At 51.5% G+C, this 16,501-nt stretch overlaps 1 protein-coding gene across 1 annotated transcript in view; it reads right to left on the reverse strand.

Moving 5' to 3' along the window:
- The window catches only part of INPP5D (inositol polyphosphate-5-phosphatase D), a 97,028-nt gene extending 88,691 nt beyond the window's left edge, over nucleotides 1-8,337 (reverse strand). The window contains exon 1 of the mRNA XM_028140589.2: nucleotides 8,108-8,337. Coding sequence (XP_027996390.2) covers nucleotides 8,108-8,241 — 134 coding nt within the window. The 5' untranslated portion in view covers nucleotides 8,242-8,337. The remainder of the gene's footprint in view (nucleotides 1-8,107) is intronic.
- Nucleotides 8,338-16,501: the final 8,164 nt, after the last annotated feature.

The following is a 16,501-nucleotide window of genomic DNA, read 5'->3' on the forward strand; positions in this document are numbered from 1 at the left end:
CTGGAAAGAACAGCTGAGCTAAAGGACAGGTCTCTACTCTGATAGAAACTAGCAATCGCCTCCCAATGAGGTGGTGTCACTTTTTGTTCTGCTAACCGGATATGAAAGTGTCTATTTCCCCACACCCTGCCAACTGACTGTTATCAGACATTTCAATCTTTGCAAATCTGAGAGGTGATAGCTTGCTTTATGAGAAAGGTTGAACATGTTCTCATATGTTTTGCTATTGGTATTTCTTTTTTTCATATGTTTTGCTATTGGTATGTCTGCCCCCAGCCCCTCACCTCCGGCCTCCACTCCTCCACAGAACCTGCCAGACAAATGCCAAATAGCTGGAATCCTACTGTGCTTTTATCTTTCATCTCTAGTCCTAATGACACTTCCTCCTTTAACATGCAAATGAGGACAGGACAAGAACCGCCTCTTATATGGCTGAGGGCAGCTAATTTGTGGAAGAGGTTGACCAGGGCCAAAACATTAGCTTGTAGGCAGAAAGAAAGAACAGAGTCACAAGGAGAGGGACAGAGACAGCCGCACAGAACAGGAAGGCCCTTTATGACTTTTTCAAAGATGTTCCAGACACTGAAACAAAGAAGCAGCTCCACATGACTTAAATAGATCAAAAGCAAGTACAAGAGGAAGAGGGATACTTTGCTCTGGACAGTCACATCTCAGCCGCTCCAGTGCCTGGGGCAGATACCGTGTTCCTGGGACCAAATCAGTTTAGATCTTCAAGGGAAACTGACGCACACGCACACAACCCACACAGGAGCAGTCATTCCAGACTGCATACCATGGGGTGCTGGGGGCTCATAGCGAGTGGAGGAGGCACCTCCCCAGCTTCCCTGACCAGCAGCTGCATTTCAGTCTGGTCCTATATGGATACATGTGTACATGCCTGTACACACAGTATGCCCATGGATATATATATATATATTCACACACAGAGAGAATATTACATGGAAAATGTTTAGAGTGAAGATTCCACAACTAAATCATCTTTTACAGCTACTGCTCTAGAACATACTCCAGACAACATACCCATTGCTGTCTGGAAAAATCAATTGTGAAGGCTGAGCAACGTGAGAGGAGGAAATCTAATTAGAAGGGTAACCTGGAGTCCCAGAGTCAGCATTAAACACCACAAGAGGTGTTATTTGTAATACATAATTGAACCCAAACCATTTGGGTCCCGGTACTTGGGAATACAATGTTTTTCTAATTAATGGGCAGGGGAATGTGCAATGAGCAGGCCAGGGAGGAAGGACCTGGTCTGCCGACGCTTGTTCTCGCCATCTCCCACGGGGCCCAGGCCCGCTGCGGCCATCAGCACTGACCTCACCTCTCATGCGCTGCACTCCTTCTGGCTTCCTAGGAGTCTAGGACTTCAGTCCTCAGCAACTCCCTCCCAAATTGGAACTAGTCACTCTGGAGATGGCCTCCATTCTGTCTCACTTTATCTTCACTCTATCTGGTTTCATTTGGTGGTTATTCCCAGCATCCATGCCCCAGACCACTTTCTCCCTCAGGCTTCCAGGCACTGAGTCCTGGTCCCAGCAGCCACCGCCACAGTGTGTCACTCACGTCCTCTTCCTGCCTCATCTCTTTGAGCACTTCCTCTGAGGAGGCCCCACAAGACAGCTCCGTGTCTCCCGGCGGCTCCTTCGGGCCTCCAGGAAGTTACAGAAGTGACACGCTGCCTCCATTCTCCTCCTTCTTTCTGTGAATTCTCTTCACAGATGGGCCCTGTACTCCTGAGATGTCACTATTCACATTATAGCTTATAAACAAGAGCAGCCAGCGTTCAGTAGGTGCTTACCATGTGCTGGCCTTGGGTTATATATGTTACCCACATTCCCCCCTTTTATCCTCTGAGTAATCCAATGACCACAACAGAAAGACACATAGCCCAATTTTTGAAATGGGCAAAGGATATGAATAGACATTTCTTCAAAGAAGAGATAAGATACAAATGACCAAGAAGCACGTGAAAAGCCGCTCAACATGGTTAATCATCAGGGAAATGCAAATCAAAGTCACAATGAGATGTCACTTCACACCCACGAGGATGGTTATTATCAAAAAGATAATAGTAAGTGTTGGTGAGGATGTGGAGAGATTGGAACCCTCCTCCACTGCTGGTGGGGATGTAAAATGATGCAGTTGCTATGGAAACAGCATGTCAGGTCCTTAGGAAGTTAAACAGAGAATTCCCATAACCCAGCAGTTCACCCAAGACAATAAAAATCATATATCCACACAAAAACTTGTATGTCAATGTTCACCGTAGCATTATTCACAGTATCCAAGAAGTAGAAACAACCTAATGTCCATCAGCTGGCGAACAGGTAAATATCCACACAACAGGCTATTATCTACACTAATAAAAGAGCAAGATGCAAATTGACTGTACCTTCACGACACCCACCAGCCAATCAGGAGTGAGTATGCAAATTGACACAACAAAGATAGTGGGATAATTTGCATATGCAGGTGCCATGGCGATGACACAGGTGTTCCGCACTGCCCCCAGCCTCTCCGGGCCTCTGGGCAGCGTGGGAAGGCAGAAAGGAGGCTCCAGGTTGGAGCAAAGGTGGTGCCGGCAGTCAGGGAAAGGAAGGCCCATTCTTGCATGAATCTTCATGCATCAGGCCTCTAGTTTAGCTATAAAAAGGAAGGATTTGTGCTGCAACATGGATGGACCTTGAAAACATTACGCTAAATGAAAAAAGCCAGGTGCAAAAGGCCACATATTGTCTGATTCCATTTTATGAAATACCCAGAAGAGGCGAATGGTTAGAGAGAGAAATTAGACTAGTGGTTGCCAGGGGCTGGGAGGAGTGTGCACAGGGAATGACTGCTAAGGGGTACAGGGTTTCTTTGGGGGATGATATGATGAAAATATTCTAGACTTAGAAAGTGGCGATGGTTCACAACATTATGAATGACTAAACACTACGGAATTGTACACTGTACAAAGGGTGATCTTATGGGATGTGAATTATATCCCAGTAGAAAAATTAACCCCATGAGTGGGCATTTCATCAATGAGGATGTTGGGGGCGTGTACGGAGGCTAGCGTCTCACAAAAGGCTAGAATTCACATCAGAGCAACCACAGAGGGCTCCCTCATAAGGACTGTGCCACACGGCATGAATTAGGGGGAGAGCAGACCTCCATCAATGGGTGGGGAGGAAGCCCTGGCTGGGAGGAGCACATCTCATCCCCATGCGTGGGTTCACACTCCAGGAGGTGGGACCATTCAACAGAGAAGAGCTGATGTCTGTGCACAGATGAGTTTAACCTGCCAGGTAGGCAAGCTTGCGAAATGACCAAAGCCAGAGCCCACATTGGAGGGAAGGATTGCCCTGGGATGCTGGGCATGGGCACAGACATTTGACTTTACCACAGTTGTTACAAGTCACTGCCCATAGAAGATTCCAGGAATCCACCATCCAGTGGCCTTCGTGGCCTGCCCTCCCTCCCAGGCTTGCACAGAGAGAAAACTCAGGGGCGTTGTCCTTGGAAAGACTCTCATGCAAACCAGACTTCAGGAGCTTGTGGTCCTCCAGCTCTGCTACTGGCCACTGTCTGTGCCAGCATCTCCCCGCCCCCCCCCCCCCCGCCCCTTTCTGTCAACACCAGGTACAAAAAACAGCATTTTTCTTTGCATTTGCACAAAAGTAATTAATGAGCAGTGTCAGCTTTACCACATCTTTGAAAGGGGATTGAAGGAAAGAGGATCCTATCACATTCACACCACAGGAAATGGCTTCATACCTCTCCTGGACCTTTCTGCTCTCCCAAGCGCTCTCTGTGGTTCTTTCACCAGGGGTCTCTCCTCCAGGCCTCCCTCCCCCCAACCCCACCCATAACCAGGCTTGCTGGCTCCTCCCTGCTTCTCCCTCCCAAGAACAGCATGAGTTCAAACCCTGGCCCTTCCATTTATTAGTCCTGTAAACATGGCTTGTCACCTCCCTCAGTTTCTGCATCTGTACAGTGGGAATAATAATAGCACTTTGTCCAAAAGCCATTGTGGACAGTAAGTGAGGCAATACACAGAAGGAGCCTAGAATAGAGCCTGGCACACATTACACCCTTTATGAGTCTTTTGCTGTTATTTTTAGGCAGAACAGGTTAGTAAACACCTTTTGTTAGTGGAGCAAGGTTTGGAGCCTGCTCTTTCTCAGGGGGACTGTCACACTCCTCTTCCCAAAACAGGTAGAATGCCTTCTCCAAGGGACTTTGATGGCTGTGTCCTTCTTATGCTTCTTCATCTTTCTGGCTCTGCCAATAAGGCCACCAAGTCCAGGCTGCCTGGTACACTGTCCCTGGGGAAGGAGACTGGGCAGGCCATATGCTGAGGAAAACTGAGGCTGCCTCCCTGCCACAGCTGCTGGACCAGACTGTGGCTTCTGAGCCAAAGGCAGCAGTGCATGCCCCTCCCCCAGCAGGGGAGCCAACTCTCTCCAGTGTGGTTTGGTGGGAGCACTACCCAACTAGGCAGCTCCATATTGGATGATGAACCCAGTCCCAGCAGACGCTCTGGGGCCCCAGGATCCTCTCGCAGGGAGGGCAGGTTGTAATCCCCACCACCCTGGGCCACTGTTCTCATTCTGCCTGTGCAGCCCAGGCAAGAGGAGGCCGTCCCTGGCTGGCCCTTACATTGATGGGTTCCCAAAGGCATATTTCTTCTCTGCAGCACAACACAACTGACAGGTGCACTGGGCCCTGCGTAGAAGTACAGTCCTGGCAGGAGAGGAGGGCATGACCTTGACGGCCTCTTAGCATGCCTCATCCAGGACAGGCTGGGCAGCCCCCAAGTGCCCTGGAGACTCCCTACAGTGGGGCCAACTCTGCTGGCAGCTTTGAGTGGGGCCAAGTAAAGCTGACATAGACCTTACCCAGAAGAGCCCACTGTCACTCATGTTCTCAACACCCTCATCGTAGATGACATAGCTGGACCCAAACCATGTGGTCGGCAGCCTGGGGTCTTCCGCCTCCATCTCTCTGTACCCAAAGACGGGCCCCCAGGGTCTCCCCAAAGCAGAGCTTTCTGGTCTGCTAAGGAGAGAGCTGGGCTTTCCTGCCACTGGCAGGTGGCAGATGGCAGGGCTAACCTCTCCAGAGGAAGTACAGGTTTGCTAGGCCTGGGGTGAATGTGACTCTCAGGTCACGCTGGGCAGCACTGAATTACAGCCTTATCTTTGGTGCCCCCCCCCCCCCCCCCGCACCTACCCTTCCAGTTCCATTTAAATAGTCAAATCCTGTCCTCTTTTCTGAGCATGAAGGCCACTTCTGGGAAGCTCTACTCAGTTCCTGGAGCTCCAACACACTGCCTACATCAGCAGTTGGACCCCCGCTGTCCCCTCACCAGGGGGCACCAGGAAGAAGCTCTGGCCACACGGGAGGGCACAGGAGGATGAGGTGAGGGCCCCCTGGGCGGTAAGGTCTTTTCCATGTGGGTATTTCTAGAGCAGGAGAGGTGGCTTCCTCCAGCTGCCCTGGCTCACTTTTAGGGCAGGGTTATTAAGAGGCCCTGACCTCACACCTGCACCACGCAGGGCCCTGCACTCTCGCTGACTTCCTGACAGCAGAGGGGTGAGCGTCACTTCTGAAACTGAGGAAAGCCCAGCTGCTCTTCCCCCAGCAGGGTCCCCAACACCAGGCCAGGGACCAGGATGGCGGGGGACCAGCTTTTCACTGTACACGGAGAACAGAGAAAACGGAGGATGGTGGGTTATTTTTCAGGAAATTAAACCTATTTGATTTAAAGGATTGGCTTTTTAAATTTTTATCTTAAAGAGTGTGTTCTTTCTGCTTCTTTGGTGTTAAAGGACGCTTTCTTTCATGAAATGAGCTGTTGGGAGGTGGCAGCTGTCCCTCATTTAGTTTTAAAATCTCTTTAATTGGCAAAATTAAGGGTAGCAGCAAAATGAGGAGGTCTCCCAGCTTTGGGGGAAATTTGGTGTCCATGGTATCCCCCCGCCCACAGTGGCTCCTGACCCCTCAGGAAGGTGGCTTTCCCCACAAACTGAAGAGAAAGCGGAGCCCTGGGCCTGGTGGTGGGGGGAGGTGGGGTGAAACCTGGCCAAGGGGCGGGGCTCCCGGGAAGGGCTCCAGCCCTGGTGTCTGGGGCTTTGGGGATGGGAGGCGGACAAGTCCAGACTTGGGCTAAGAGGGAGGTGGCAGACCCCTAACATCTGCTGCGGGTCTGAGAGGAACTTGATGCGTGCGAGGGGAGAGGAGGGGAGGGGAGATGGAAGAATGAACACAGGAAACCAGGCCTGGACCCCAGTTTACTACCAGCTAGCAGGGCAGCACTGACAAAGGCCTCAAGCCCTCTGAGCTCCATCTGCTCACCTGCAAAGTCAGGGGCCTTCAGACCAGAGGTTCCCGAGGCGTCTGGCCCCAGCTCTGGCTGGCATGACACTCTCCGTCTGGAGTGAGAGAGACACGCATTCCACGTGTGCAGCCTGAGCACCAGTGCAGCCCGTCATACAAATCAGGGAGCTGAAGCCCTCTCCCTGCAGAAGGCTGCCACCCAGGGACACCTAAGGAATCAGCCCCGACCACGGTGCTGCTGGGACAGGGGACAAATCTACACGGGCCAGTGGAGTCCCATCAGAATCTCCTTACCTGTTCCAAGGCCCCACTGGTGGGTCCCCACAGGAGCAGTGTCTTCAGGGAAGTCTGGGCCTGAGTCCCTTGCCCGGAGTATGAGAGGAGGCGGAGGGAGTGGAGCTCAGGAAGCTGGCCTTGGGAGGTCAGGCCCCTGTGAGCCTGGGTTATTTTCTAAGTACTCCCAGCTGGCCCTTGTAAACACTATGGTCTCCCTGGCTGTTACCTGGAACCTATCCTCATACCTGGCTTGACAGGGACAGAAGTCTGATTGTCTGGGGCAGCCACTGGGGGCAGATGGCCCTGGCTTTGACGATGGTCACGCATTTAACCTGTCTAAGCCTCAGTCTCTTCATCTGCAAAGTGGGTGAGAACAGGACCCGTACTTCAGGTTGTCGTGAGGATGAAATGGGATAATGCGCAAAGGCTTAGACACGATGCTCGAAACAGGACCGTGTTCGGTGACCCACTTTCGCTCCTGCCTGGAGAAGGGCAGGGCCCTGCCAGCTCAGAGCGGCCTTTCTGCAAGCCCAGGGCCACTGCTGAGAAGTGCCTGTGGACACACCCTTCACCCACCAGGCCCTGGCGCTGCCTGAGGCCCCAGCTGGACGGTTGAACCACAGGGCTGGAGGCCAGGGCGGGGGGGAGAGAGGGGGGGGCGGCGAGGGCCTCCTTTAGATATGGGTCAAGAAGGGTATTTTTAAAAGGAACCTTCAGCAAGTGGCTGGTTCCTCAGTTGTTAGGACAACTGGCCCATTCAGCAACATCTAGAGTCGTGGAGCGGGGAAGTTCACGCAGCAGAGAGGCCCCAACGGGAGGGGACGCAGCCGAGCGCCGAGACAAGGAGGAAAGAGGCTGTAGCTGTGACGGTGACTTCCTCTGTGCGCAGGGCCCCAAATGTCACGTCTGGGTGAACTGAAAGTCCTTTCTGGAGTGAACCCACCCCATACTCGTGGTTCCCCCGATAACGGTTTTCTCCAGGGGCCTGGAGCCTGGGCATGGGAGGGCCGTCTCGCCACATCTGTTCTCCATGACGTTTCCACGCGAGGCATCTGCGAGCAGCCCCTGAGCTGACCGAGCTCTGACACACCCACCCCCCTGGAGCCCTGAGCTTCCGCCAACCTCACAGAGCCTGCACCCCTTCTCCTGCCCCTGGAGCCCCGAGGACGCTGCCCACCCGGGCAGCTGCGGTGTGTGACCAGGCCTCGGGGTGGCTCTGGAGGGGTCCAGCACTGCCAAGCCTGAACTCCGGGGACAGAGGTGCACCTCAGGCCTCGGCGGGCCCCGACAAACCTGAGCAGTGTGCAAGCCGGACCACTCCATGCCATGCCATGCCATAGAGACCCCGACTCAGTGCCGGGCCCTGGCTGAGCCCCCAGCTGGTTTCCCCTCTCTGAGCGGCACCTGAGCATCTCTGTGCCCGGGGGGCAGGGGAGGCCAGGCCGGGCGGAGGGGGGGCACTGGCGGGGACGAGCATTGTACTCACAGCACGCAGAGCGCGTAGGCCCGGGAGATGGACTCGCTGGCGCGCACGAGGAAGCTGCCGTCCTTGCCGGTCCTGGAGAGCAGCTCCTCCGCCTTGGAGCGGGTGATGTTGCCATGGTTCCAGCAGGGGACCATGGCGGGCGTGGGCCTCCTGGGCAGGGCCGGGCGGGGCCGGCAGCCTCCCCCACGACCAACACACCACCAAGGCGAGCGGAGGCCCCTGTGCTGCCACCCCCTCTTGTCCCCTCTCTGTTGCCCCGGCTGCTGCCACCAGCTCACTGACCGACGACTTCCTGTTTCAGGCGCTTTGCGAGGGAAAGGAAACGAGCTGCAGAGAACTTCCTCATTGCAGAGACCAAGCAGGAGCCCAGTCCTCCACCTTCCCACCCCACCCGCCCGCCCTTTTTCTCCTGGGATGGGACTCAGTCCTCGGAGGGTCAAACGCCAGCTTAAGTCCTGGGGAAACCGGCAGCTCCTTTGGTGTCAGGGGGTTCAGCTGGCTGCTGCAGAAGCAGGACCTGACAGGCGTGGACATGCCACAGCTGTGGCCATTCAGAAGCCTGTCCCTCTGTCCACGTGGGGTGGCCACGCCCTGGACAGATCTCTCAGCCTTCTTCCCTACCCCAGGGCTTTTCGACTCACTGACCCTCTGGCCCACAACATAACCAAGGAACAGAGGCTCCCAGAGCAGGGCTTCTCAGCTGGGTCTCAGCCCGCACAGGGCCGGATTAAATGGAGGGGGAGGGATACAGTCAAGCCCTCCTCCCCATATCGGAGACGCGCGGTCATTCAGACACCATACAGCCCTGGGTCCCGGAGGGACCCTGGGTGACACCACATGATGGCTCCAAGGGCCCAGGTGGCCGCTCTGTGACACCTTTACACTCATTCTCCGGGGCTGGTGAGTGTGAAGAACCTGGGGAAACCTGTTCTCCATGGCAACATAAATGCAGGCTGGGTTTTTACCTATGGGTCTTTCCAGAGCACCCAGGAAACCCACACATCCCCAGGGGCAAGCTGGCCACCTGGCCAACAATGATGCTCCTTCCTGCATTCTGTATTGGGGGTGGCCAGGCATGGCTGTCTTTGCCCACAGCTCAAAGGGAAGCTGCCTCCGCGGGGCCACCATCCAGGACCAGCAGACTGAGGACTCCAAAGTGGCATCCACTCCTTGGTCCCCAAATGGGCTGCCCTCAATCCCCACCCAAGTCAGACCCACCAGGGTGAAGGGGCAAGTGCTGACCTCCTGCACAAAGGAGCCCCCCAATTCCACACTTAGGCCTTCCCCCACAGGACATGACAAGAGAATCCCCTCCAGGGCCTGAGCCAGGCCTCTACCTTGAGGAAAGTAGCCCCTAAAGGAGCTCATGTGTGCCACAGGGTCCCCGCACCTGCAACCCACAGCAGCACACACAGCAGGAGATTCCGAGTGAGCAAAGTGCTCCCATCCAGGTGGACTGACCCCATTCTGATTCTGAGGCCAAGAGCAAGTTTGTCCCGCCTCCTGCCCACTTCTGGGCTCCAGGCGAAGAACTCCCATCCTCACCCCCACCTCCCCAAGCCAGTTTCTCCTAAGCCCCCTCCCTAGCTCCTCCCACTGAACCTTCAGCAAGCCCGTATCAGGGGCCCTCTGGGCAGGCCCTGATTGGGCGTGGAGACTCAGTGGAGATGAGAGTTGGCCTTCATGCTCTGGCCTTTCCCAAGATAGCTGGGCCCTGGGTCTGCCAACTCTCCAGCAGCCACTCCTTCCCTCACCCCCACCTCAGCTCTACCCAATGCTGATGCTCCCACCATGTTCTCCCTTCCCTGCTGACCTGCACCACCTTCCACCCTGCTCTCAGACTCAAAGCCCCTAGGTCACTCTAGGGTCCATCAAAAGAAGGCTCCATCCAAAATTCTGGCCCCTTGGTGCCTTGACCAGTGCATCCCTAGAGTCCCTCCATCACTTTTTACCTATAACCATCACCCCCCCACACCCACTTTCCAGCTTCCCACCCTCCCTCTCTCATGCCTCTGTTCTCACTGAGCCCTACATCTCAGCAGACTTGTTGGACAGTGCGCCTGTCCTTGCCATTTGACTCGTGTGATTTTCCTTTGACACACATATGACACCTGCTTGACACATATATGACACACATGTTTCCCTAATTTGTAAGGCTCATCCCATCTTCACTTCCTCCCCAACCCAATTGCCTAAGCCATCTGACATGGTCAGCTTCCTTGTCCCTCTGATCTTATCCCCCGCTTCAGAAAATCCCAACATCTAGATCAGGGTTGCCCTTAGCAGTGGGTGGGGCCTGGGTAAATACTTTTTGCAAGGCCTCATCTACATAAACAACGTACTAAAAACTTGTGTTATGAAATTAATGGACCCACTGAGGCACCGTGATTTATCAAAGAAGATCTAGAATAGTGGACAGAGAGGAGGTAAGTTGTGTATATTCGATGTCTAATCAGTGTAACGTGAAGCATCTTCATGATGTCAGGTCCTCTTTTCTAGTTCAGTTTTAGTTTCCTACTGACAGACATCATTCCTGGCTGTTTGTGTATCTCCTACAGCGAGATGAGGGTAGCAGTGTAAGCCTGTCCATTTTGAGATGACACCGATCTTGCCTCTGCGTTTCCCAGCGCCATTGATCTATTGCTGGGTGCTTCATTACCCACGATGCTGCTTCATCCATGGTGCCAGCATGAATACCAGCTTCCAGTAATTCCTTCTGAGGTTGCTTTTTGCTTTGTAGATAAACACAGATGCATGTCTTGCCCAGAGCATGCAAAAAATTATTAACAATAATTTATTTTTTGGTCATGTTAAAGCTCCTTTTCTGAATTTATAGCATAAACATAGAACAACACATCTTCTAACCAGCTACTCTTGAATTTGGGGGCCATAATCAACATGTTGCTATGTGGTGATCTCTTTCACTGATGACAACATCCCTGCCTTGCACACATGAGAACAGTCCCATTCTCAAGGAGTGACCATCCCCACCGGGCATGATTAAGATCAACCTGGAGAGCTCAATGTCAGCTGATTGGAGGAGCCCACAGGCAGTGAAGAGCAATGGTTTCAAAAGCCATTAGAGGAGATGCTGCTGCCTGACACATGGACAGGGCCCTCCAGAGTGGGCAGAGTGACTGCCCAAGTGCTGTTGGCAGGTGTGCAGAGGGCAAGAAACACCTGCCACTCTCCCTGCCATCCTCATTGCTATTGGATGGAGGCAGCGCCATGGGTGGAACACTGCAGGTGAGTGGTGACCTGGGAGCAATTCAAGGCCAGGGATTGCCTATGAACCATTAGTTGCCCAGAACCCTAAACATGTCTTACGTTTGATGTAAGAGTCACCCCAAATCAGCATCTCAGCACCATTCTAGTCACCCAATCTTGTGCCATTGCACAGAGGAAATACTACCCTGCTCCCAAGGCTGTACTCTTGAATCACACCCAGCCACGGGGCTCCAGAAAGATCCCATAGAATTGAGTCTCAGAGCTCTTTGGGGCATCTGGGCAACCCTACATGTAGGGGAGAGAGTTGGAAAGCACCTGACAGGGAAAAAGTAGGATCAGGGTTCATGTGGGCTCAGATCAGACCAGAGCACTTGACCCAACTGCACTGCCAGCCCTGGCCAGTCCCAGGCGCTGGAAGGGGACTTGGAATATCTCTAGGAAGTCAGGGAAGTGAGCAGCATCAGGGTGGTCTGGCAGACACCAAGGCACGGTCACTTGGTCTAGAAGCTCTGGGAAGAAGAGATGAAACCTCAGTGTTGAAGAAGTGAGCTTATGTCCCTCTGCCTTCCTTCTCCTCACAAGGAGTCTCAATTTCACTTCTGCTACTGGCATCTTCAAGTAGGCCTTTCCAGATCCTTGCTTGGACCTCTGCAGACACAAATTTGGTGCCAATTTGGTTCAACAGTGCCTAAGCTTAGGGCCTCTTGGGGCCTGGAGCATCCTGAAGAGTAGGCAGGTGAGGTCTCAGTTCACAGCCTCGTCAACCCTCTTCCCCTCACAGCTCTGATAACTATTTCTGAGCTGTAAATCAGACCCTGGAATTACACACAGGTGAGGCCAGGGTCTGAATCCTGGCTCTGCTACAAATATCTAGCATCTGAATCTCAGTTTGCACCTCTGTGCAGTTATGGAAGGTGCCTGGTGCAAAGTAGGTGCCTGAGGTGGCCCTCCTGATCGATGCTTGGAGGGCAGAGCCTGGGTTGGCTCCAACCTGCAACCAGCATCAGTGACCATCGCCATTGGCTTACCAACCCAGGTGTGAAAGAGGATGAGATTCTATCAAGTGCTCTTTCCCTGCAATTAATAATAACCTAATTGGGTCAGGTTCCGAGCCTAGTGATCCCTACCATCTGGGGGGAAACTCTAGCCCCATCCCAGAGTTCAGGTGTGACATTCTGTAGAGCCCCAACTCTCATGTTCCCATAGGAACAATGCCAACAGGGATGGAGGTGATTTCTCAAGAGGTTCAAAAGCCAACAGTGTCCTAATTGTGCTCAAGGACATCCATGAGCTGCTCTGTCCTTTCACTGAAGATACCAGAAAATCAAACTGGTGAACAGCAATAAGGAGTTTGACTCTGGGAAGAATCACATCCACAAAAATAATTTGGGTCTTTTGCCAAGGCTGTTAAGAACACGGGGAAGTAGTCATAATAATACAATGGTAAGAAAAAAAATAATCAGGAAACCAATGGAAGATATTGATTCCAATGATGGAAAAACTTTATTTCAGAAAATCACTGATTTTGAAGAGTCCTCAGGTGGCAACTCTACAAGTACTTTTTTTTCTTCCTTCTACTTGTCCAGATTTGCTTTGTGATCACACACTTTTTATAATAATATAATTAAGTGAATAAAGACAACTCTGATACCTGAAGTGTGTGTGAATTCCTCCGAGAGAGCTTGGCTTCATGTGATCTGCTGGTGGAGTCCCCAGAGACACACATCCCTCAGGATTCATAAAGAGACTGACCCTTTTCTTTAATCTTTTTAAAATTAAAAAGTAACTCATGCTCACACTAAAAATTCAACTAGCACAGTGAAAAGTAAGTTCTCCTGCTTGCCCAGATGCCCAGTCCCATTGCCCCCAGGCCAGCATCTTGGGTATTCTTGCAAAACTCTCTATGCATATACCTGTACAAGCATATTTTTGCAAGGCCTCTTTTCTTTTTACCCTGTGTGTACCTTGCTCTTTTCATTAAACAATATTCTGAACATTTCATGGAGGTTTTTGTGTTGGTCACACTTTTTTTTTAAAGCCAGCATACCATTCTGTGCCATAGCATAATTCATGGTACCAATCTGCTGTTGGACACGCGCAGGGTTTCCGGTGTTCGCTATCACAAACCATGCCACAGTGCACACATATGGCCAGATCTCTATGTACTATGCAGTCAGGGTGCCTGCTAGGTAAATCCCCAGAAGAGCAACCCAGGTTCAAAGGCAGAGCACACTTTCAGTTTTGATCAATTATGCTGTATTTTCTTCGTTTTTTAAAAATATATTTTTATTGATTTCAGAGAGGAAGGGAGAGGGAGAGAGAGATAGAAACATCAATGATGAGAGAGAATCATTGATCAGCTGCCTCCTGCATGCCCCCTACTGGGGATCGAGCCCACAACCAGGTATGTGCCCTTGACCAGAAGCAAACCCAGGACACTTCAGTCCACAGGCCAACGCTTTATCCACTGAGCCAAACCAGCTAGGACTATGCAGTACTGTATTCTAAAGTGGTTGCACCTCCTGGCTGGCATGACTCAATGGTTGAGTGTCAACTTATGAACCAGGAGTTGCGGTTCGATTCCTGGTCAGGGCATATGCCCGGGTTGTGGGCTCGATCCCCATTGTGGGGAGTGCAGGAGGCAGCTGATCAATGATTCTTTCTCATCATTGATGTTTCTATCTCTCTCTCCCTCTTCCTTCCCCTCTCTGAAATCAATAAAAATATATTTTTAAAAAATAAAGTGATTGCACCAGATGCCATACCCACCATCTGTGAGAATCAGCCCAGAGGGGCAATTCTGGAGCACCCTCTTTAAGTAAGTGACTTTCATGAAGATCCCACTTATGAAACAGATTTTAAGAAACAGGCCCTGGTGACTTTTTTCAAAAAGATTCTTGACTTTCATCACAGTCTTCATTTAAATATGAGCTGTCCCCTGTATCTAAGACATGATTTGAATTTTTATAAAAAAAAAATGTATAAATTTTCTTTCCGAGAAAGCTGCCTGGATGTTTCCTGAGCCGAACATGGAAAATATGAAGGTTCTAGCTCAATAAACTTGAAGGCCCTGATAACTTTGCATCTTTGTGGCCAAGGCCCACACCTAGGGTATAAAGCAAAACACCCCAGTGATCTCCCCAAGGTAACCATGTTGCCATAGCAACTGTCCTCTCCTGGTTCTCTGCTCCCAGGTCAGATTTGCCAAATTGTGGAGGTAGCAACTCTCTGGCCCTGAGCCAAGCCATTGCCGCACACGTCAGCCTGCCTGGCTGCTGCTGTCCCATGCTGGGCGGCCACTGCCCAGGCCCCTGTGCAGCCTCCAACCTCTGTTCCGGTCCTGAGCACTTCCCAAGCCTGAATCATGACAACCCTCTTTGGCAGGGTCTATGACTGCATTTCCTAAACGCATTTTCTGCCAACAGCCACTCACTTTCCGCAGTGATTACGTGTCAAGCTCCTTTCCAGCTGCTTCTTCTGTGCTGTCAGCACTGCTCCTGACCAATGCACCAAAACAAGACACATACCGCCCTACTGGTTCCAGCCTCATTGCCACCAGAACCTCTGCCCACTGTCGTCTCCCGTTCTCTTCCTCCTGTGTGGCTGCCCTGGGTCTCAGGAAGCCTGGGGTTTTCCTAACTGCATCTGTGCTCATTGATCCGCTCTCAAAGCCACATGAAAGTCACCTCTGTGGTGCCCTGCACTACCCTTCCTGCCGCCTTCCCCCCCCCCCCGCCCCCCGCATCACTTCTTCCCTGAGCTGTTCCTGCCTTGTAGTTTTTTCTTTTTTTCCCCTTTCTTTTCTTTTTAATCTTTATTGTTGAAAGTATTACATATGTCCCCTTTTTTTCCCCATTGACTCCCCCAGCCTGCCCCCACCCCCCACCACAGGCCTTCACCATCCTATTGTCTGTGTCCATCTGCCTTGTAGTCTTTTCTGACTACACTTCTGCTGAGCACCCCCTTCTCTGTGAGCCCCCAGCCTGTTCAGCTTTGCCTGGTCTCCACTCAGAGCACTTTCCTATCGCAACTTGCATTATTTTGTATGCACCTCTCTGCGTCCACATGTGTCTGATTCATCCCTTGAGGCTGCAGCTCCCACCCGCATTGCCATGTCCGTCAGCTTGGGCTGCCATAACAAAACGGCACAGACGGGGTCTCCAACAGCACACGCTGATTTCTCACAGCTCTGGAGGCTGGAAGCCCAAGATCAGCGTGCCAGAGTGGTCAGGTTCTAGTGAGGACCCTCTTCCTGGCTTGCAGATGGCTGCCTTCTCACTGTGTCCTCACGTGACCTTTCTTCACTACCTGTATGAGGAGAGAGAGAGAGAAAGAGAGAGAGATCTCTTTTATAAGGATTAGGACCCCATCCTTATGAACTCATTTAACCTTGATTACCTCCTAGACGCCCTATTTCCAAATACAGTCACATTGGGGGGTAGGGCTTCAACATGTGCATTAGGAAGGGAATCATTTCAGTCCAGTAAATATCTGCTAAAGTATCACAACAGCTCATCTCTATCAGCCACTATGTGCGAAACATTGTGCTAACCACTCAGCATGCGTTGCCTCACTCAATCCTCATGATACTTCAAAGGTGATCTTACTGTTATCTCCATTTTACTGGCAGAGAAACTGAGAACCATAGAAGTTAAATAATTCATTGGCAAGTTAGTGGCAGATATGAGATTCTCGCTCATGTCTGTTTGATTTCATAGCCACTATGCATAGTACATATTTTGAGTTATAGAAGCCTGAGATTCTGTGCTGAACTCCGAAATTCTTAGGCCAGAGCCTTTGACCCATTCACCTAAATTCTCCCCAGTGTCCCCTTGGGCACCCAGGTGACAGTTACTAGACCATTGTTAGAGTGGCACAGATGAAGGAGCAGCTAAATTCCAGGCTTGGGGTGCTGGTCCCCTGCATACAAGAGTTTTGGATGATCATTTTAAGGGTCATTGGAGATGTGTGTGGACTGTAGAATTAGAATAGGTTCCTGGTGGGACAGAAGTATGGGTCTCAGCCTATTCTAGATATTGTTTTTATTGTAAACGCAAATATATCTTTTTAAAAATACATTTTTATTTATTTCAGAGAGGAAGGGACAGGGAGAGAGAGATATATAAATATAGATGGTGAGAGAGAATCATTGATTGGCTGCCTCCT

Source organism: Eptesicus fuscus, chromosome 11 (genome assembly GCF_027574615.1).
Source record: "Eptesicus fuscus isolate TK198812 chromosome 11, DD_ASM_mEF_20220401, whole genome shotgun sequence".
NCBI lineage: Eukaryota > Metazoa > Chordata > Mammalia > Chiroptera > Vespertilionidae > Eptesicus > Eptesicus fuscus.